Here is a 22713-nt window from a genome sequence, read left to right on the forward strand (position 1 = left end):
TCGACCAGCTCAGCGTGACAGAGGGATGGCCAGGCAGCAGCCAGAAGATGATGAGGAAAGGTAAGTATATAGGTGCCGCTGGGAGTGACGGCCATCACAGCAAATTTTTTTTGTCTAAGGCAGAGACCTGGTTAGGAAGCAATCTTAGTTCGGTACATAAATAAGAAGCAATAGTTAGTAAAGTAAGGCAGCAATGAACAAGACTAGAGGCAGGAAGCTCAAAAGTCTGGCAAGGAGAAAGTGAAAGGCCCAGGCTTATTAAGAAAGCTAAAAGGTAATAGGAATCTGTAGAGGCACAAATCAAAAGAACCTAGACAGAAGATTTAGCATTAGACTTATCTAGCATCACAAGTAGCTCAATGAGTAGAGCAACTGACTGGTACACTGGAGTTTCTGGGCTCAGTCCCTCCCTGTCTTCGAGGATGTTCTCTAGGTGCTGGCTGGTTGGGATATCTCTGATCAAATTGTTTTGGAGCATCAACATTTTTCCTGGATTCCAACTAGTCTCCTGGATCAAGTACTGCACTGGTGGTGGTTGAGGTAAATTGTGGCGCGGTAAAGGATGTATGAGAAATGGTTTAACCACTTCCTGACCAGGAGCTTTACCCCGCTTCCTAACCAGACTCATTTTTAAGTTTTAGCCATGTGCCAATTTAAAAGCAAATTGTTCTTATGTTATTTTTCCAACCTACATGTATTTGGTCTTGTTTTTCTCAGAACATATTGGGCTTCCGTATTGTGTAATAAAATAAGTGACATATTTTACGTCTTTGTTTTTGTGATGTTTCCAGTCCACAAAAACTGATGGCCTATCCTCACGATAGGCCATCAATATCTGATCGGTCAGGGTCCGATACCTGGCACCCCCGTCGATCAGCTGTTTTGAAGGGGCCGCGATGCTTGTGCGAGCGCTGCTTCCCCTTCATTTCCTTTACTGCTCACACTGGGAATCGCGGACACACTTGTAGTGTCGGTTCACAGTATTACAGCCTTCTCTAATTCAAGTGTATACTGTAATATTGTTAACCGCCGCTACAAGTGTGTCCACGATTCACAGTGAGTAGTAAAGGAAATGATGGGGAAGCGACGATCGTACGAGCTTCGCGGCCCCTTCAAAACAGCTGATCGGTGGAGCTGCGGGGAGACAGGCCACCACCAATCAGATATTGCTAGCTTATCCTGAAGATAGGCCATACATTTTTGTGGACTGGAAAAGCCCTTTAACACCCCAAAAATTATTATTTTATGGAAAGTAGACCCCAAGGTATTAATTTAACGACATATCAAAGATTTGAAAATCTGCTGTGTAAAATGTCTGCAGAATGCAGATGAGTTTTGTAAAATCTCATCTACTTGCCTTGTACTGTAATGCGCTGCAGACTTTGCCTGCGCAAATCCGCAGGTAAAATTTGCAATGAATTCGCCACATCTAACTTTACTCTAAGGCCCAGTTCACACAGAGTTTTTTTGCACTGATTTTGACGTGGAAACCGTGTAGGAATCAGCGTCAATATACAGCCAAAATTGTTGTTTTTTCCCTGGCGGCTGGGAGGCAGAAAAGCGTTTTACGCCCGCGGTCCTCAATGGCCTCGGGCAAAAAACATGGCAAAAAAATTATGCCTACAAAATACTCCGTGTGAGTTACATGGTGACTTTGGCCACGACACAGGTCGTCTGACCAAAGATCACTGTGTCCCATCGCCTACACCGCTATGTGGCACTATGTACAAGGTAGGTTTGCTGTGTGGTACTGCATACATGGGGGTTTGCTATGTGGCACTATATACAAGGGGGAGGGCTGAGGGCACTATCTAATAAGGGGAAGGGCTGTGTGGCACTATATACAAGGGGGGCTGTGCCGTACTATCTAAAGGGGGCTGTATGGCACTATATACAAGGGGTGCTATGTGGTACTATCTAAAGGGGGCTGTATGGCACTATATACAAGGGCGAGGGCTGTGTGGCGCTATCTACAAGGAGCAATGTGTGGCGCTATCTACAGCCTGTGTGAAACTATATACAAGGGGAGGGCTGTGTGGCACTGTATACAAGGGGGGACTATGTGGCACTATATACAAGGGGGGCTGTGTGGCACTATATACATGGGGGCTGTGTCGCATTATACAAAAGGAGAAGGGCTGTGTGGCACTATCTACCTACTAATGGGGAGGGCTGTGTGGTAGTATATACAAAAGAGAGGGCCTGTGTGGCACTATATACAAGGGGGACTGTGTGGCACTATATACAAGCGAGGCTGAGTGGCACTATATATAAGTGGGGCTGTGTGACACTATATACAAGGAGGGGCTGTGTCGCAATATATACAAAGGGGAGAGGGCTATCTGGTATCTACTAAGGGGGGTTGAAAGCTGGTCCTGCATGTCTCTGACACACAGGATCCAGCTATTAACGATCACATCTAAGTTCATGAACTTAGATGTGATCCTTATTAGCTGGATTCTGCATGTCAGTGACACACAGGACCAGCTCTTAGCCAAGCCATCAGTCCAGCTGACCTGACGGAATCGGCTTTGACGTTAAGATACATTTTCTATATATAAAGAATACATAGAATACATAGAAGCTGTGTCTTAAAAAGTAAAAAAAAATTTTTTAATTAAAGTCAATGAAAAAGTTGCTGCCATTTTGGATATGCTCTGACCCAGTCATCTAGCCATCACAATTTGGTCCTTGTTAAAGAGGCTCTGTCACCACATTATAAGCGGCCTATATTGTACATGATGTGATCGGCGCTGTAATGTAGATTACAGCAGTGTTTTTTATTTAGAAAACCGATCATTTTTGATGTTATGACCTATTTTAGCTCTATTCTAATGAGTTTCTCAACAACTGGGCGTGTTTTACTTTTTGACCAAGTGGGCGTTGTGGAGAGAAGTGTATGACGCTGACCAATCAGTGACCAATCAGCGCCATACACTTCTCTCCATTCATTTACACAGCACTAGCGATATAGCTATATCGCTATGTGTAGCCACATACACAAACACTAACATTACTGCAGTGTCCTGACAATGAATATACATTACCTCCAGCCAGGACGTGACGTGTATTCAGAAGCCTGACCACTTCTGTAGCGTCTGTGTGAGACTACAGCACAGCACAGCGAGATCTCGCTGTAAATGATAGCTTACAGCGTAATCTCACGAGACTACGCCTGCTATGCTGTAACTCACAGAGAAATGCAGAGAAGTGGTCAGGATTCTGAATACACATCACGTCCTGGCTGGAGGTAATGTATATTCATTGTCAGGACACTGCAGTAATGTTATAGTGTGTTTATGTGTCTGCACATAGCGATATAGCTATATCGCTATCTGCAGTGTAAATAAATGGGGAGAAGTGTATGACGTTGATTGGTCAGCGTCATACACTCCTCTGTACAACACCCACTTGGTCAAAAAGTAAAACACGCCCAGTTGCCCATTGAGAAACTCATTAGCATAAAGCTAATATAGGTCATAACTCCGTCAAAAATGATCGTTTTTCTAAATAAAAAACACTGCTGTAATCTACATTACAGCACCGATCACATCATGTACAAGATAGGGAATTTATAATCTGGTGACAGAGCCTCTTTAAAGTCACTCAGATCCTTACAGTTGCCCATTTTTCCTAACAAGATCTGACAGCTCACTTGCTGACTAATATATCCCACCCCTTCAAATGTGTCATTGTTACGAGATAATCAATGTTATGCACTTTAACTGTCAGTGGTTTAAATGTTATGGCTGATCAGTATATCAGTATATTATATGAGCTTGTTGGACAAAATATTCTAAAACCATGTGTAACGTCTATGGCCACGGCTCGTCGTTCTGACTCTAACCTCGACGGCCGTGGCCATGGACATCTTACCTCTGTGCAGCGTGGTCCTCCTGTGAGGCGCCGGCACTCACTTCCGTACTTCAAGTCTGTCTCCGGAGGGCACGCGCGCACGTGCGTGCACAGTCTTAAAGGGCCAGTGCGCGCATTTTGCAGGAAGTCTGCAAACTAGCCCAAGATGCCCTGGGCTATAAAAATGGCTCTGCCCTCTTGCTCTTTGCCAGAGCGTTGTTTGTTACCCATAGTTTGTTGTGCTAATGGTCTCCCAGTGTCTTCCAGTTTCCCAGTGTACCTTGTTCCTGTATCCTGTTTCCGTGCTATCCTGTTCTAGTGCCGTGCTGAGCTGTCGCAGTGCTGTGCTACAGTCTATGCTTGCTTTGCTATGCCTCACCTGACGTCTTCCCGCCGCCTGGTCCTGGACATGCCTGCCTCACTACTGTCTATGTTGCATCAGGTATCCTCACTGAACTATTGTACTCTGTACTCTACCTGTATGGCCAGCTGCCATCCCGCTATGCGGTATGGCCCAGTGGGTCCACACCCCGCTTTGTGACACCATGGACGTTAATATGGAGCTAGGCCCCTTTTGTAGCTCCACAAGTCCGTGAAGTGTATCTGTGGAAATTTGTGCCCATTCAGCCAAAAGACCATTTGTGAGGTCAAGCACTGACATTGAATGAGGAGGTCTGGCTCATAATCAGCGTTCCAAATCATTCCAAATGTGTTTGATGGGGTTGAGGTCAGACCTCTGTGCAGGCTACTCAAGTTCTTTTGTAAGGTGTCGCAAGGGCCCACTTTTTAAGATATTTTAGTGGAAGTATTGTATGCTGCTGACCCTATAAAAGAACTATATATGTTAATGATTTATGTACACTTTAATGCAAAGTTTTATTTTCAGGACTCTGCCCCTGTAAGGACATTGATAATAACTCTTATCTGTACCATCTGTACTTATCTGTACTCCCAAGCCATGAAATGGCATACGCTCACAGTTCAAGTTCAAGTCTTTAAAGGGGTACCGTCTCTTTAAGGGTTGCTCTGGCATGCACCTAGTTTCAACAAACATTGAACTCTTTAGAATGTATTATCACAGTCCATCAGCAGTGATAGTTAAGTACTTATGACACAAAAGATTTTGGACCCCACTGACTTGAACACTGCTGGAGGGATGTGTGCTCCTAAACTGTTCCTTCTCTTCTGGCACACTGATTAGGCTTGACTACTGGCTACTCCTGCAGCATCTTGCTATGTACCTCACGAGGTGCTGCCGGAACACTCAACCCGCTTATCTTCCCTGCTGTGCCTTATACCTCACCTCCATACTCCACTCTGTGTCCTGAGCGTCACTCTGCAGTGCCTCCCTCTACTTCTGCACATCAGGAAGAGGTTTTCCTCATCTATTCTGTGTCAGGGCATGAGCATCCTAACGAATGTGGCTGTTGACTGCCGTTGCCATGACAGCGCCGTCAATATGCTGGATCGCCACTCAGATGCCACGGTCCCCTGCTACAGTCACTGCTAACCTGCTGCAACGCTGGCGTCCACAGGGCAGAGCAGAAGCAGACAGAAGAGAATAACTAACAGTGGGTTAAGTAAAACTTAAAAGGGCAGTGCCACCCATTACAAGAAGACTTTATATTTTGTATGTTGCCTGATTGTGTCACCGGGAGAAACTGCCAGGATGCCATTTTCCTGTATATTTTCTGCGCCAGCAACGGTGGGCACAACCAGCGTAGGGATGCTGTGTTTCCCACATTGTGCGGTGCTAACCTTACAAAAGGCAGCTATTCCTGCCAAACGGGGTCCAGTGCCCGGAGTACTGCCCTGAGAGCAGTAGGTTGCTGTAGAGCTGGCGAGAATGTGACAAAAGAGAGACCCTGGACATAAAGATGGTCCAGTAATGGCTGACTGAGTTGTTAAACAGCCTTCCCGCAAGCAGACAGATTGATACGGCAGTTCGATTTGCCAGGAAGCATACCTGCAAACAGAGAGATTGATACATTGGGTCGAGTTACCAGGTAACTTTACAGCAAGTGAGAGAGAGAAGGGTCAGAGAAAGAAAGGGCTTGAAGAAAAAAGGGAGGTGACCCCTATATCAGGGAGGAGTTGAAAGCTCTGTCCGGAAGTTAGTGAGCCATTGCCAGAGACTGTACCTCTCTTCCATATCTAAACTACTGTCATGAATAGCGACTCAACCTCCTTTCCTTACAATGCTCTGCTTACACCTCCACTCCCAAACCTTAAAACCAGGGGCGTAGCTAAAGGCTTATGGGCCCGGATGCAAAAGTTCTTATTGGGCCCCCCCCCCCCGCAAACTTCTCATGGCCGACGGTCCACTTTCAGCTGCATCGCTGGGTCTCCTAAGTGACCCAACAATGCAGCACTAGCAGCCGGGGGCGTCACTAAGGCTGGGTTCACACACCCTGTTTACGGACGTAATTCGGGTGTTTTAGCATTGAATTACGTCCGAAAATGCGGCTCAAAAGCGTTGGCAAACATCTGCCCATTCATTTGAATGGGTCTTACGATGTTCTGTGCCGACGGTCATTTTTTTTACGCCCCGCTGTCAAAAAGCGGAGCGTAAAAAAGACGCCCGCGTCAAAGAAGGGCCTGTTACTTCTTCAGACGTAAATGGAGCCGTTTTCCATGGACTCCATGGAAAACCAGCTCCAATTACGTCCGTAATGGACGCAGCAAAAGACGCCTGCACATGCCTTTACGGCTGAAATTACGGTGCTGTTTTCTCCTGAAAACCACCGTAATTTCAGCCGTAATGGACGCTGCCGTGTGAACATACCCTCAGGGCTTAAAATGTCAGGGGAAATAGCCCCAATACATATGTGTCCGCCCAAAAAAAAATGTGTGTATAGGAGACAGCATAGCATATCTATAGCACTACGACCCTATAAACTATGGCTAGGATTAGATACATTGGCTCAGCAGACAGTATCACTCATGATAGGATTAGATACATTGGCTCAGCAGACAGTATCACACATGATAGGATTAGATACAGTGGCTGAGCAGACAGTGTCACACATGATAGGATTAGATACAGTGGCTGAGTAGACAGTATCACACATGATAGGATTAGATGCAGTGGCCCAGCAGACAGTATCACACATGTTAGGATTAGATACAATGACTCAGCAGACAGTATCACACATGATAGGATTAGATACAGTGGCTCAGCAGACAGTACCACACATGATAGGATTAGATACAGTGGCTCAGAAGACAGTATCACACGATAGGATTAGATACAGTAGCTCAGTAGACAGTATCACACATGATAGGATTAGATACAGTGGCTGAGCAGACAGTATCACACATGATCGGATTAGATACAGTGGCTCGGAAGGCAGTATCACACATGATAGGATTAGTACAGCGGCTCAGCAGACAGTATCACACATGAAACGATTAGAGATAGGGTCCAGCAGACAGTATCACACATGATAGGATTAGATATAGGGCCCAGCAGACAGTATCACACATGATACGATTAGATACAGTGGCCCAGCAGACAGTATCACACATGAGAGGATTAGATACAGTGGCTGATCAGACAGTATCACACATGATCGGATTAGATACAGTGGCTCGGAAGGCAGTATCACACATGATAGGATTAGATACAGCGGCTCAGCAGACAGTATCACACATGATACGATTAGAGATAGGGTCCAGCAGACAGTATCACACATGATAGGATTAGATATAGGGCCCAGCAGACAGTATCACACATGATACGATTAGATACAGTGGCCCAGCAGACAGTATCACACATGATAGGATTAGATACATGGCCTAGCTCGCTGACATTGCGGCTCCAGCGCTGGACCCAGGAAAGGTAAGAATAATAATTTTGCTTCTTTATGTGTTACTGATTATTTTTGTGCGTTTGTGTTTTTTTACAGGTTCGGTTGTTGGACTTCGGATTTGAGGACTTCAATGACGGTGTTTTTTTAATTCTCAATAAAATGGTTAATGAGGGTTGTGTTTTTTTAGTTCAATAAAATATTTTTTCTTTGTGCTTGTATCTTTTTAAACTTTATTATCACAGCCTTAGTAATGGCCGCTGGCTGATTGACAACCTCCATTACTAAGGCGGGGCTTAATGTTAGCAGGCGCAGAGGCTACACTAACCCCCACTATTACCCCGGTACCCACCGCCACTAGGGGTGCTTGGAAGAGCCGGGTACAAACCAGTACCCGTCCATCTGTAGTGACGGGCAGGCACCGGGGTGGCCGCAGGCTGGTAGTATTAGGCTGGGGAAGGCCAAAAACAGTGGCCCTTCCCACCCTGGTAATGCTGCCTGCTGCTGCTGTGTTGTATCTGGCTGGTTATGAAAATTGGGGGGGACCCCACATCGTTCTTTCCAATTATTTTTTGTTTTACTTTTTTTTTAAATGACGTGGGGTCCCCCCCATTTTTCATAACCAGCCAGATGCAATAAAGCAGCAGCAGCCTAGCATTACCAGGGTGGGAAGGGCCACTGTATCTGGCCTTTCCCCTCCTGATAATACCAGCCTGCGGCCACCCCAGTGGCCGACCATCTCTACAGATGGTCAGGTACTGGATGGTACCCGGCTCTTCCCAGCACCCCTGGTGGCGGTGGGTACCGGGGTAATAATGGGGGTTAGTGTTAGCCTCTACACCGGCTAACACTAAGCCCCGCCTTAGCAATGGATACTGTCAATCAGCCGGCGGCCATTACTAAGGCGGTAGTAATATAGTTTAAAAAAAAACACAAAGACATAGAAAAAATATTTTATTGAAATAAAGAAAAAAAAAACCCACACAACCCTCATTAACCATTTTATTGATAATAAAAAAAAAGACGTCATTGAAGTAGTCCTGGAATCCGCCGTAGTCCAACGACCGAACCTGTAAGAGAACACACAAGAAAAACGATTAGTAACACGTGTTAGGCTTAAATACAGGACCCATGTGTGATACTGTCTGTGGGACCCTGTATCTAAGCCTACCACAACGTAGGCTTAGATACAGGGTCCAGCAGACAGTAATCTTATACAGTATAAGATTACTGTGTGCTGGGGCCCTGTATCTAAACCTACAGTGTGGTAGGCTTATATACAGGGCCCAGCAGACAGGATCACGCATGGGCCATGTATCTAAGCCTACCATGTGATTGGCTTAGATACAGGGCCCAGCACACAGCATCACACAATCTGTGATCCTGTCTCATGGGCCCTCTAAGCCTGCTACATCATAGGTTTAGGGGTTGTGCAGTCCCTAAACATTGATGGCCTATCCACAGGATAGGCCATCAATAGCTGATGTGTCTCCCGGGACCCGCAAATCAGCTGTTTTGAAGGGGCCGCAGCACTCGTACGAGAGCTGCTTCCCCTTCATTTCACTATTCGCTCACAATGTGAAACGCCGACACCGATTCACAGTGTGACCGGAATGAAGGGGAGCAGCTCTCGCACGAGTGCTGCGGCCCCTTCAAAACAGCTGATTGGCGGGTCCTGGGAGTCGGACCCCGCCAGTCAGGGCTACTAATCTTACCCTCCTCTTCAGCCGCGGCGGAAGTTCTGTCGTTTCGATAATGTGCGTGGCGCATATCGCTGTGACGTCATGTGCTGCGCACAGCGCTTGACGTCAGGACCTCCGCTGCGTTCCGGAACCAGGAAGGTAAGTACAGTCTGTTACTATAGTAACAGGGGCCCGCGGCCCGAGTTACTATAGTAACTTTTTATTGATGTGGTGCGGGGGGCTATGGGCCCCCCTGGATTCGGGGCCAAGTCGCAATTGCGACCGCTTCGACCCCTATAGCTACGCCAGTGCTTGAAACCATATATTTAGTGATCTTCCTTTGTGAACAGGAGCTTAAACAACTTTCCCCAAACTGTTGCTAAAAAGTTGGAAGCATACAATTGTATAAAATGTCTGTAGCATTAACATTACCCTTCAGTGGAAATAAGGGGCCTAGACCAAACCCTAAAAACAGCCCCAGACATTTATCCCTCCTCCACAAAATTTTACAGTAGGTACTATGCATTAGGTAGAATTCTCCAGCATCTGCCAAACCCAGATACGTCCATCAGACTTGCCAAATATTGAAACATGATTTATCACTCCATAGAACACATGTCCACTACACCAGTGGCGGCATGCTTTACACATCTCCAATAAATGCTTGGCATTGCACATGGTGATCATAGACTTGTGTGCAGCAGCTCGACTATGCAAACCCAATGCATGTAGCTGTGCAAGTCTTGATTGTATGTTATGTATTCCGGTGTGGGAATAAATTAAAGGGATTATCTGGTCTTTTAAAAATGTGTGCAGATGGTTTAACTGCAGTAAGATTCGTCACTTACTAATGTACTGGGTAGTTGAAATATCTCTTTTAGGCTGTGTTCAAATCATCATTGCCCTTCCGTTGAGGGGTTCCGTTGGGTTAACCTCTCAACGGAAAGGCAAACGGAAACTTAATCTTCCGTTTCCCTCACCATTGATATCAATGGTGACAGAAACATTGCTAAAGGTTTCTGTTTGTCACCATTGTGACAGGGTTCCATTGTTTTGACAGAATCAATAGCATTTCCATCACCATTGATATCAATGGTGAGGTAAACGGAAGCTTAGATTTCCGTTTGCCTTTCCACTGAGGGGTTAACCTGACAGAAATCTCTGACAGAATCGCTCAATGGAAGGGCAATGGTGATGTGAACAGGACCTTAGCCAGTCTCCCATGCAGTGACATGACCATGTACCTGGTGTTTATCTTCTGCTTGAACAATTGGTTAATGTCCCTCCCCACCCCACCCCACCCCTGAAGAACAGAATATCACACATCACATGCCTCTTCTCTCCACTGCCCTCCGACTCTTAAATTGTCTCTGGAGGGATTCTGTTTAAGCCCTCATGCACACTTCCATCACCGTTTTCACGGCCGTTTTTCACGGATCCGTGTGTCCGTGATTGGAACAGTGTTCTTCCCGTGTGTACTCCGTGTACACTTACGTGTTTCAGTTTCCGAGAGGAAACTGAGACCCGTTCACACTATGTACACGATATTGTGAGTGCCACACATGCTATTCCCTGTCCAGCGGTACTCACTGTCCAGGGTGCTGAAAGAGTTACTGCCGATCAGTGCAGCCCTTTAACTCTTTTAGCACCCTGGACAGGGACTACCGCTGGACAGGGAATACCATGCGCGGCGCTCACAATATAGACTAATGGTTCATTAAAAACAAGCCCACAACAAAAAAAGGTTACTACTTACCCAGAACACCCTGCTTGCCTGCTTCTTCCTCAAGTCCGGCCTCCTGAAATGACGTTTCAGACCATGTGACCGCTGCAGCTAATCACAGGCTGCAGCAGCCAAATGGACTGCCGCGTCATCCAGGGAGGTTGGACTGGATGTCAGAAGAGGGATGCGTCACCTAGACAACGGCCGGGGTACGGATGTACTTATTTTTTCTTAATATCGCAGTGTTCCAGCACTGATCAGCAGCCTCTTCTCTCAATGAGTGCTGACAGAGAGAAGGGGCTGCCGATTAGTGCAGTGCAGTATCTGTCTGTATGTGTACCTCTGCCCGCCCGGCCAGTGCTAGGCAACGGCTCCGTCACACACGGACGGTACACGGATGCCTTCTGAAAAACGGCTAGCACCATGAAGAAAAAGACTGAAGTTGGCATGAAGCCTTACACAGTGGGCAGCAGATGTCAAATGAGCAACAAAATAGCAGGACAGACAGAGAGTCATCACAGCACTATCTTACACCTTGTAATAGAGGTGCATGCCGGTAGCTGTAAATAAAGGCAATGTTTGTGAGGGGGAGAGGAATCATGGGAACTGTAGTCCTATACATGGCAATTTTTCCCACATTAACCCCTTGCCGACATTTGACATTCACTTACGTCATAGCCTGCAAAGGGAAGTTTGGAGCGGTCTCTCTGGCTTAGTCCGCTCCATCACAAGCGGGTGTCGGCTGTATGTAACAGCCAATACTTCACTACAACGAGCAGGATTGCGCTCGTTTAACCCCTTTACTTTTCTGTAAAAAAATGTATAACCTCGTATAACCCCTTTAATGTTAAATATATTTGAGTTTAATATTGTCTTTAAAAACGTAATTAACTTGATTTTTTTTTATATAATTAAAAAATTCATCATCCCAAACACACAATTTAAATTTTTTTCTATTTTTTTTGCAACGCTCCTATCCTGTAGAATATATAACTGTATAGCCAGGTGTACACAAATTCAGTTTATATTTGTCATAAACTAATGTGTTTCCCATATCTTATCATTTATATGGCTAATCATTGTTTATTAGTTTTAAAGAGATGGACAAATGAGACTTACCTGTGCAGCTAGGAATTTCAGACCATCCTCCATTGAGACACTGAGCCTTGCTCACAAGAGTTCCGCTACTGGTCACATAACCCTTATTGCATTTATACTGCAAATATTCTCCAATATCAAATTCATTTGTAATTGGGTAGAATTCTCCATCTAGAAGTTGGGGAGCCTTGCATGTTCCTAGGATCAAGAAGAAAAATAAAATTTGTAGGAAGTACAAATGTCATTTAGTAAGTTTAGACAAAGTGTATTATGTAAAATATTTTTAGAGTATTGAGCCAGATGTAATATCAGAATGCATAACACTGCTAAGCAGAAATAAAAAAAATCAAGGTTATTGTATTATATCTAAGAATAACCAAGTACCAACATGAACTAAAAAATGAATGAGTAGAAAACATTTGAGTCAAAACATAAGCCCTGCTATAGAGAGAGTCATTGGGATCTGTTATTATCCTTTAGCCTTCAGTAAAAAAAACACATCCATCATGGATCCGTCAGAAGCAGAAGCCTGGACACAGATGGGAACTTATGCAGAAATATAGTATATTAGACATGCAGTCTTCTATACAGTTTCTCTCTTGCATTGTCCACCGTAAAGATGCAGTGTGCAGAAAAACTCTGTAATACATAGTCAGATGCTTTCCTCTTATGTATCTATATTCTAAGAATTATTTGGCATGTCAATTAAATATGTTATAACAGTGTGCTTAGTGGGGGTCTGTAAGTGAACCAGTTGCTCAACTGTTCCTGTAAGCAAATATGGTGGAACATCTAATTGATTGAGCAAATGTGGTTATGTGGTAATTGCACACAAATGTTGACAAGCCAACAGAGCAATGTGCATTTACCAGACTTTGATCCAGCTAATGTAGTCAATCTAGATGACCTCACTAGAATTTATAGACTGTCCATGTGACAGTGATGAGCTATTTAATCTGCCAACATTTCTCTATAAACTTTTGTCTCACTAACCCCCAGGGATTTGTGCATTTATCAGGGGGACCAATCAGGGGACCCAGGGATTGACCCCCATGAGCTTCCATCTGTCACCAGCCACAATGGTCACTCTAGATAAATTGGCTTGGAACGATCACTTGTCGCCTATTGATCACAAAATATTAAGATGTCTGATCAGTGCCCTATACATTTTTTATGGAACTTCATTACAGTCTCACTACAAATAGCTGAAGTCAGAGACACACTTTATGACCTCCAGTGATTTGAATTGCTACTGGCCTTTCTTCCCTTATTTCCAGAAGTGACCTGGGTAACAAAACTATAATGCAGTAGATGGAATAGAGGCGCATCATCCACTTAAATTCTTTAACATATTTCTGTCATACCTGACATATTTACTACAAGTGTTATACGGGTGTTCTCCTTCCGTGAGGTATAGCTCTTTCTGCAAGACCACCATCTCCTCTCCTGCATAAGGAGCAGGACTGCCTTCCTTTTCACTTATGTGTGTGCATGGTTGGAAGCGTACTATTGTTTACAGACCAAGAGCTCCTTCAGAAATTGCTGGCAGCATCCACGAATGAGTGGTGGAGGAAAAGAAAAAGACTATTGCTGTAAAGGATCTGCCAGGCACTACGTCTGTGGATACTCCCAGGATTAATCAATCGACACCTGAGGCCGGACCTCTTAGACTGACTCCGGCTCCCACCAATCAGGGTGGCAGGCTCAGGAGTGGGAGAGCCTATCGCGGCCTGGCCAGTCGGAGTTAGCTCCGCCCCCTGTCCATTTATACCTGCCGTTTTCTCTTCCTCATTGCTTGTGATTCTTCCTGGTTTCCTGGCCCTGCTACTGCCTTGCTCCAGCCTGCTTCTGCCTTGCTTCAGCCTTGCTACAGCTTCCGCTTATCCTGCTTCGCTCTGCCCCCGGCTTGCTTCCTGCTCCTTGCTCTGCGTTCGTATACTTCGTGACATCCTGACTGGCTCGTTCACCACTCTGGTTTCCTCACGGTGTTCCGTGGGCTACTGCCCCTTCCCTTGCTTGTTCCTTGTTTGTATTCCCTTGCACTTAGTCAGCGTAGGGACCGCCGCCCAGTTGTACCCTGTCGCCTAGGGCGGGTCGTTGCAAGTATGCAGGGACAGGGCGGTGGGTAGATTAGGGCTCACTTGTTCCCTTCCCCTCCTTCCTGCCATAACAATTGCCTTTGTAGCTCATCATGTTCCTGTTGGCCTGCTGCCATACCGTCAAGGCGGTACGGCCCAGTGGGTCCACATATCCAACGTGACAGTAGGCTCAGGCCATGGACCTCGTTGGTCAATCCAAGACCATGACGACGTCACAGGAGATGCGGGCGGATATGCTAGACCTCCTGTCTCGATAGGACCAACTCCTCCAGGCATTGAACATTATTGCACGTAGGCTGGAGGTGCAAGCTGCCGTTCCTCCTACTACACCTCCTGGCAGTGCAGAGCCCCGATTTTCTTTGCCGCTACCTGACCGCTATGATGGAGACGCGAGGACCTGCCATGGATTTTTGAACCGGTGCCAGATCCACTTTAGCCTGTATGCAAGGGCCTTCTCACTTGATGGCGCAAGGGTCGCTTTCATCGTATCTCTCCTCCCTGGCAGGGCCCTTGCATGGGTGAACCCTATCTGGGAGAGACAAGGACCTGAGACCCGTGACTTCCAGGGGTTCCTACGGACATTTCGCACGGTGTTTGAGGAGCCCGGACGAGTCTTATCTGCAGCCGCCTCCTTGCTGAACATACGCCAGGGAGACACCTCCGTGGGAGAGTACGCCATCCACTGGTGGGAGAACTGTTGTGGAACAATGAGGCCCTGGTGGCTACATTCTGGTAGGGACTGTCTCCTAGGAATAAGGACGAGCTTGCCGCCCGAGATCTACCGTCTAACCTGGATGACCTCATCCTTCTGGCCACCCGGATTGATATAAGGATCCGAGAACGGTTCCAAGAAGCTCGCCGGGAGGGAAGACTCCCTAGTCCGGTTCCGACTTTGCAGCAACCCCTGCTGTCCTCAGATGCTGATCCTCTTAAGGAGTCTGTGAGGACGAACAAGTTTAAGCTGTCTACCCAGGAGAGACTTTTTTTTGTTTTTGTTTTTTTTTTGTACCCAGGAGAGACCACGCAGACGCACCTCGGGACACTGTCTATATTGCGGCCTCGGAGGCCATCTTGTGAGTCTGTGTCCCCAAAAGCCCCAGAACCTAGGGTTGGTAGGAGAGACAACCCTAGGTAAAGAAGGACTTTCATCTAAATTGTCCATTCCCGTGACCAAAGTGTCCGGCAAGAAAATGCATCGGGTCTCTGCGTATCTGGACTCTGGATCCGCTGTTAATTTCATTCAAAGAAACCTGGTGGATCTTCTCCAATTGCCCACAACCCCTCTGGAGAGGCCTTTGATGGTTGCATCTGTGAATGGACTACCTCTGCCAGACCCAATAGTAGCTATGACCAAGCCGCTGAGGCTCCAAGTAGGAGCCCTCCATTCCGAGCTCCTCTTGTTCTTTGTCCTGGCTAAAGCTGTCAATCCTGTGCTGCTGGGTCTGCCCTGGCTCCGACTACATGCCCCAGTCTTGGACAGGTTCTCCAGTGGGGTCCCGAGTGTCTCAACCGTTGCCTGGTACAGATTCGTTCGGCTCAGACTCCTCTGCCTCAGTCCTTGGCAGGATTGCCTGGTCATTATTCTGCATTTTCGGATGTCTTCAGCAAGAAAGAGGCAGAGTCGCTGCCCTCACACCGGGCGTATGACTGTCCTATCGACCTAGTTCCTGGTGCATCCCTTCCCCGTGGTAGGGTATATCCTCTCTCCTTGCCAGAGACTCTGTCCATGTCCAACTATGTTAAGGAGTACTTGGAGAGGGGCTTCATACGGAAGTCTTCCTCCCCGGCAGGATCCAGGTTCTTCTTTGTCAAGAAAAAGGATGGTTCTCTGCATCCTTGCATCGACTATCAGGGTCTCAACCAGATCACGGTAAAAAATAGGAATCCATTGCCTCTGATTTCTGAACTGTTTGATCGCATACATGGAGCCAAGATATTTTCAAAGCTAGACCTGCGTGGGGCTTACAACCTAATCCGGATTTGCCGGGGTGACTAATGGAATACGGCATTTAACACCCGTGACGGACACTATGAATATCTAGTAATGCCCTTCGGTCTGTGTAATGCTCCCGCGGTCTTCTTAATGACATCTTCCGTGACCTCCTCTATGTATGTTACATACAAAAGGACTCCTATTGCAATTATAGAGAGTGAAGGGGGGGGGGGCGCTAAGTGTAATCAAGTAGAGCATACTCCCCAAGTCACAACACAGGCACTCCTATTGAATACATATATAAACCGGAGAGAAGAGAAGGAGCTTAGAAGCCATATATTAAAATATTACTTTAATGACACGGAATAACAAATACATAGAAAAATAGTTTAAAAAGGTACAAAGTGGACATGAGGACACTGTTATAATTCCAGTGAACATACACGGTATGAACAGACAGCTTATATAAAAAATGGGAAGACATGTTCAATTGCAAGTATACATAATAGTAACGCACATGGAATAAATAGGGGAACGGAGGCACTAGTATTTATCTCAAAGAAAAATCAGCACTAATCAAATAATAGCGTAGATATAGTAAGATGCTAATATGTGACTTGTTAAAGACAGCAAATGCAACCATTCCTCCCCTTCAGCAGTAAAGAGTCTTACCCATTAGACAATCAGTGGTGAAGTCTGACAGCCGTGCACAGGACCCCAACGCGCGTTTCGCATAGAGCTTTCTCAAGGGGCTTGTTGTCTCAGTAAAGCTGCTGCTTTAAATAGTATACGCAGCAGCTGACAGAAGTGTTTGTTGATGTCCGGAGTTCTCACTGCGCACGCGTTCTGCCGAAACCGGAAGTGTGGCAAGCCCCACTTCCAGCCCCAAACGCCATAGCACACACCCAGGATCCCCGACGCGTACAGGGATCCCAGACATGCGCAGTGCGCTGAAGGGGCGGGAACGAGGCCAGGCACATGCCGGCAGAATCCACAGAAGACGTGCGCTCCTCATTGGACAGGAACAGAAGTGGAAGATGTAAGTAAATAAAAGATGCGGATACCAGAGTCTATCATTACACTCATATCATAAGATTAGTTAAAGAATCTTAACTTTATATAGATATAGGAGAATCGATATTGCTGTGTAACATAAGTGAATTACAGACATATATTTAAGTGTGTTGAAAAATGTGTAGGTGAGCCAAAGGGTAACAGCTCATGAAGAGTAATTACCATTTAGCTCAAAAATAAAACAAAAACAGTGAGAGAATAATAATAGTAATACAAAATTATTATATACAAAATAAATAATTGTATTATGACCAATACCGCTGTATTAACTTGCAGGATTGGATAAGAGGCAGAATATTCTGCCAATATAAAAGTAATAAAATAAATGAATGAATACATGCCGGAAAATAAAAAGTGAAATATCAGACTGTACAAAAATCGACATATAATTATAAATATATATAATAACAGCCCAATATTTATATCAAAAGGATAACATTAAGTGTATACCATAAATCGTTCTAATGTACATTTGAATTATTACAAGAATATGAGTGAAAACAATAAAAGCAATAAATATAATTTTAAGGAAAATAATATACAGTGAGAAAAACAACACATATAATTTTAGGTCGTTAACAGTAAAACATATTCTAGTTAAGTATCTCTGTGCATCTTCCATAACGAGTCCAATATGACTGTTCCAATTCATATCACGAAGAGGATATCAGAAGGTAATGTTTCAAACACCTGTGTACCATAGTAAAAAGACGCACAATTAAAATATAATAAAATAAAAACCAATATGGGGGTAGGGACTCTAAAGAAATGGTGCAAAGTTAAGTTGTTCGTTAAGGCCTCCGGGTGTCATGGATCCTAGTTTAACAATCCACATAACTTATTTTCGGGCCAGGACCTTCCTCAAATTACCCCCTCTGATGCCACAGTGCACATGGTCAATTCCACGAATTTGTAGAGACTTTGGATTACACCCATGGTGCTGCTTAAAGTGTTTCGGCAATGTTTTAAGCTGTTTAGGATCACTAATCGCACTCGCTCCAATGATATCCCGAACGTGCTCCCTAGTGCGTATTCTCAGCTGTCTCGAAGTCAGTCCCACATAAATTTTCGGGCAACCACAGAGTGCATAATACACTACATGAGTAGTGCTGCATGAGATGTAATCTCTAATCTTAAAAGTACGTGTCCCATCTGTGGTTGAAAAGTCACTTGCTCTGCTGATATTAGGACAGGCGATGCAGTCACCACACGGGTAGCATCCAACTCTTGGTTCTCTTGAACTAAAGGGATTCACATATTTGGGTACATAGTGGCTCTTGGTCAAAAAATATTTAAGATTTTTGCTCCTCTTCGCTGTCATCATGGGTCTCATAGGCAAACACTGTGCTAACGCGGGTTCCGATCTCAAAATTGACCAGTGTTGTCCCAGAATGGACCTAATGTTATCCCACTGATTATTATAAGTTGTAATAAAGCGGACGGTACTGTCATTCGCCACCTGGACTTTAGTCCGCAATAAGTTACAGCGAGGCGTTCTTCTAGCTCTATTGTACCCTAATTTGATGATACGCGTACTGTACCCTCTATCTGCAAATCTAGTTTTAAGTTCGTCAGATTGTCGTTCAAAGAGAGTATCGGTGGAGCAGATCCGCTTCGTCCTGAGAAACTGTCCAACCGGGATGGCTTTAACAGTGGCGCGAGTGTGAAATGATGTGGCATGCAGCAGTGAGTTCACTGATGTGGATTTGCAAAACATGTCCGTCTGGAGAAATCCATCATGACCAGCAAAAATTTGAATATCTAAAAAGTCAATTTGATGTTTATGTGACTTATAGGTCAACTTAATGTTAAGAGAATTGGAGTTCAACTGCTGCATGAATTCTGCCAAACCACACTCGGACCCTTGCCAGATGAAAAGGACATCATCGATATATCGGAGCCAGCACTGCACATGTTCAGCGGCCCGAGCGCCATCCCCAAGGAAAACCTGCCTCTCCCATAGTCCAAGAAACAGGTTTGCATAGGATGGCGCGCAGGCCGCACCCATGGCAGTGCCTCGGGTCTGCAGATAAAAATGGTCCTTAAACACAAAGAAATTGTGAGTCAAAATGTACTGCAACAATTCCAAAATTAGATCACAGATTTCACCATCCCGGTTGCTGGTTCCCAAGAAGAAGCGGACCGCCTCCAAACCATCCGAGTGTCGTATACAAGTATACAGAGACTCCACGTCTGCCGTGACTAGTATCATATCTGGTTCGATTTGAATTCCATCCAGCCTACCCAGGACTTCCGTCGTGTCTCTAACGTATGAGGGCAATTCAGTTACCAAAGGTTTCAGATAATATTCTACAAATTTGCAAATTGGCTCACAAAGGCCACCCATACCTGACACGATCGGACGTCCTGGGGGATCCACCAGGTTCTTGTGCACCTTGGGTAAAAAATAAAGCGTAGGGATCTTTGGTTCGTCAGTCATAAGTCCCTCATATACTTTTTTAGGAATAATTCCCTTATCCATGGCTTTGTCAAGAATTTTAACCAATTCGGAGGAAAACACAGATAGTGGGCTGTGTGTCAATTTGGTATACGTCTGCTTGTCACGCAAGTGTCTTAGGGCTTCCCTTTCGTATTTGACTGCTGGCCAAACCACGATGTTCCCCCCGTTGTCTGCTGGTTTAATTACAACATCATCCAAGAGTTGCAAGTCATCAAGTGCCTTTCTCTGTATGTTTGTAAGGTTATCACCTCTTCTCTTAGTGGAGAGTTTTTTAAATTCATCCATAACTAATCTAGTGAAAATTTCCACTTGGGGACACAGAGACAAGGGAGGGAACCTCGTGGATCTGGGTAAAATTGACACCGGGAAGGAACCCATTACCTCAACTGTCTATTCACGTAGAAGGTCCTCAAGAGATGCTAGGAGCTCAGACACTTTAGTGATCACTAGCGAGATGGAAAGAGAGGCTCTACAATCTCTTGAGGACCTTCTACGTGAACAGACAGTTGAGGTAATGGGTTCCTTCCCGGTGTCAATTTTACCCAGATCCACGAGGTTCCCTCCCTTGTCTCTGTGTCCCCAAGTGGAAATTTTCACTAGATTAGTTATGGATGAATTAAAAAAACTCTCCACTAAGAGAAGAGGTGATAACCTTACTAACATACAGAGAAAGGCACTTGATGACTTGCAACTCTTGGATGATGTTGTAATTAAACCAGCAGACAAGGGGGGGAACATCGTGGTTTGGCCAGCAGTCAAATACGAAAGGGAAGCCCTAAGACACTTGCGTGACAAGCAGACGTATACCAAATTGACACACAGCCCACTATCTGTGTTTTCCTCCGAATTGGTTAAAATTCTTGACAAAGCCATGGATAAGGGAATTATTCCTAAAAAAGTATATGAGGGACTTATGACTGACGAACCAAAGATCCCTACGCTTTATTTTTTACCCAAGGTGCACAAGAACCTGGTGGATCCCCAGGACGTCCGATCGTGTCAGGTATGGGTGGCCTTTGTGAGTCAATTTGCAAATTTGTAGAATATTATCTGAAACCTTTGGTAACTGAATTGCCCTCATACGTTAGAGACACGACGGAAGTCCTGGGTAGGCTGGATGGAATTCAAATCGAACCAGATATGATACTAGTCACGGCAGACGTGGAGTCTCTGTATACTTGTACACGACACTCGGATAGTTTGGAGGCGGTCCGCTTCTTCTTGGGAACCAGCAACCGGGATGGTGAAATCTGTGATCTAATTTTGGAATTGTTGCAGTACATTTTGACTCACAATTTCTTTGTGTTTAAGGACCATTTTTATCTGCAGACCCGAGGCACTGCCATGGGTGCGGCCTGCGCGCCATCCTATGCAAACCTGTTTCTTGGACTATGGGAGAGGCAGGTTTTCCTTGGGGATGGCGCTCGGGCCGCTGAACATGTGCAGTGCTGGCTCCGATATATCGATGATGTCCTTTTCATCTGGCAAGGGTCCGAGTGTGGTTTGGCAGAATTCATGCAGCAGTTGAACTCCAATTCTCTTAACATTAAGTTGACCTATAAGTCACATAAACATCAAATTGACTTTTTAGATATTCAAATTTTTGCTGATCATGATGGATTTCTCCAGACGGACATGTTTCTCAAATCCACATCAGTGAACTCACTGCTGCATGCCACATCATTTCACACTCGCGCCACTGTTAAAGCCATCCCGGTTGGACAGTTTCTCAGGACGAAGCGGATCTGCTCCACCGATACTCTCTTTGAACGACAATCTGACGAACTTAAAACTAGATTTGCAGATAGAGGGTACAGTACGCGTATCATCAAATTAGGGTACAATAGAGCTAGAAGAACGCCTCACTGTAACTTATTGCGGACTAAAGTCCAGGTGGCGAATGACAGTACCGTCCGCTTTATTACAACTTATAATAATCAGTGGGATAACATTAGGTCCATTCTGGGACAACACTGGTCAATTTTGAGATCGGAACCCGCGTTAGCACAGTGTTTGCCTATGAGACCCATGATGACAGCGAAGAGGAGCAAAAATCTTAAATATTTTTTGACCAAGAGCCACTATGTACCCAAATATGTGAATCCCTTTAGTTCAAGAGAACCAAGAGTTGGATGCTACCCGTGTGGTGACTGCATCGCCTGTCCTAATATCAGCAGAGCAAGTGACTTTTCAACCACAGATGGGACACGTACTTTTAAGATTAGAGATTACATCTCATGCAGCACTACTCATGTAGTGTATTATGCACTCTGTGGTTGCCCGAAAATTTATGTGGGACTGACTTCGAGACAGCTGAGAATACGCACTAGGGAGCACGTTCGGGATATCATTGGAGCGAGTGCCATTAGTGATCCTAAACAGCTTAAAACATTGCCGAAACACTTTAAGCAGCACCATGGGTGTAATCCAAAGTCTCTACAAATTCGTGGAATTGACCATGTGCACTGTGGCATCAGAGGGGGTAATTTGAGGAAGGTCCTGGCCCGAAAAGAAGTTATGTGGATTGTTAAACTAGGATCCATGACACCCGGAGGCCTTAACGAACAACTTAACTTTGCACCATTTCTTTAGAGTCCCTACCCCCATATTGGTTTTTATTTTATTATATTTTAATTGTGCGTCTTTTTACTATGGTACACAGGTGTTTGAAACATTACCTTCTGATATCCTCTTCGTGATATGAATTGGAACAGTCATATTGGACTCGTTATGGAAGATGCACAGAGATACTTAACTAGAATATGTTTTACTGTTAACGACCTAAAATTATATGTGTTGTTTTTCTCACTGTATATTATTTTCCTTAAAATTATATTTATTGCTTTTATTGTTTTCACTCATATTCTTGTAATAATTCAAATGTACATTAGAACGATTTATGGTATACACTTAATGTTATCCTTTTGATATAAATATTGGGCTGTTATTATATATATTTATAATTATATGTCGATTTTT

The 22713-nt window shown here is 45.0% G+C and overlaps 1 protein-coding gene across 1 annotated transcript in view; it reads right to left on the reverse strand.

The window, feature by feature from the left end:
* Window positions 1-22713, reverse strand: part of CFH (complement factor H) — a 272806-nt gene that overhangs the window by 116670 nt on the left and 133423 nt on the right. The window contains exon 10 of the mRNA XM_075833420.1: window positions 12189-12365. Coding sequence (XP_075689535.1) covers window positions 12189-12365 — 177 coding nt within the window. The remainder of the gene's footprint in view (window positions 1-12188; window positions 12366-22713) is intronic.

Source organism: Rhinoderma darwinii, chromosome 7, assembly GCF_050947455.1.
Source record: "Rhinoderma darwinii isolate aRhiDar2 chromosome 7, aRhiDar2.hap1, whole genome shotgun sequence".
Lineage (NCBI taxonomy): Eukaryota > Metazoa > Chordata > Amphibia > Anura > Rhinodermatidae > Rhinoderma > Rhinoderma darwinii.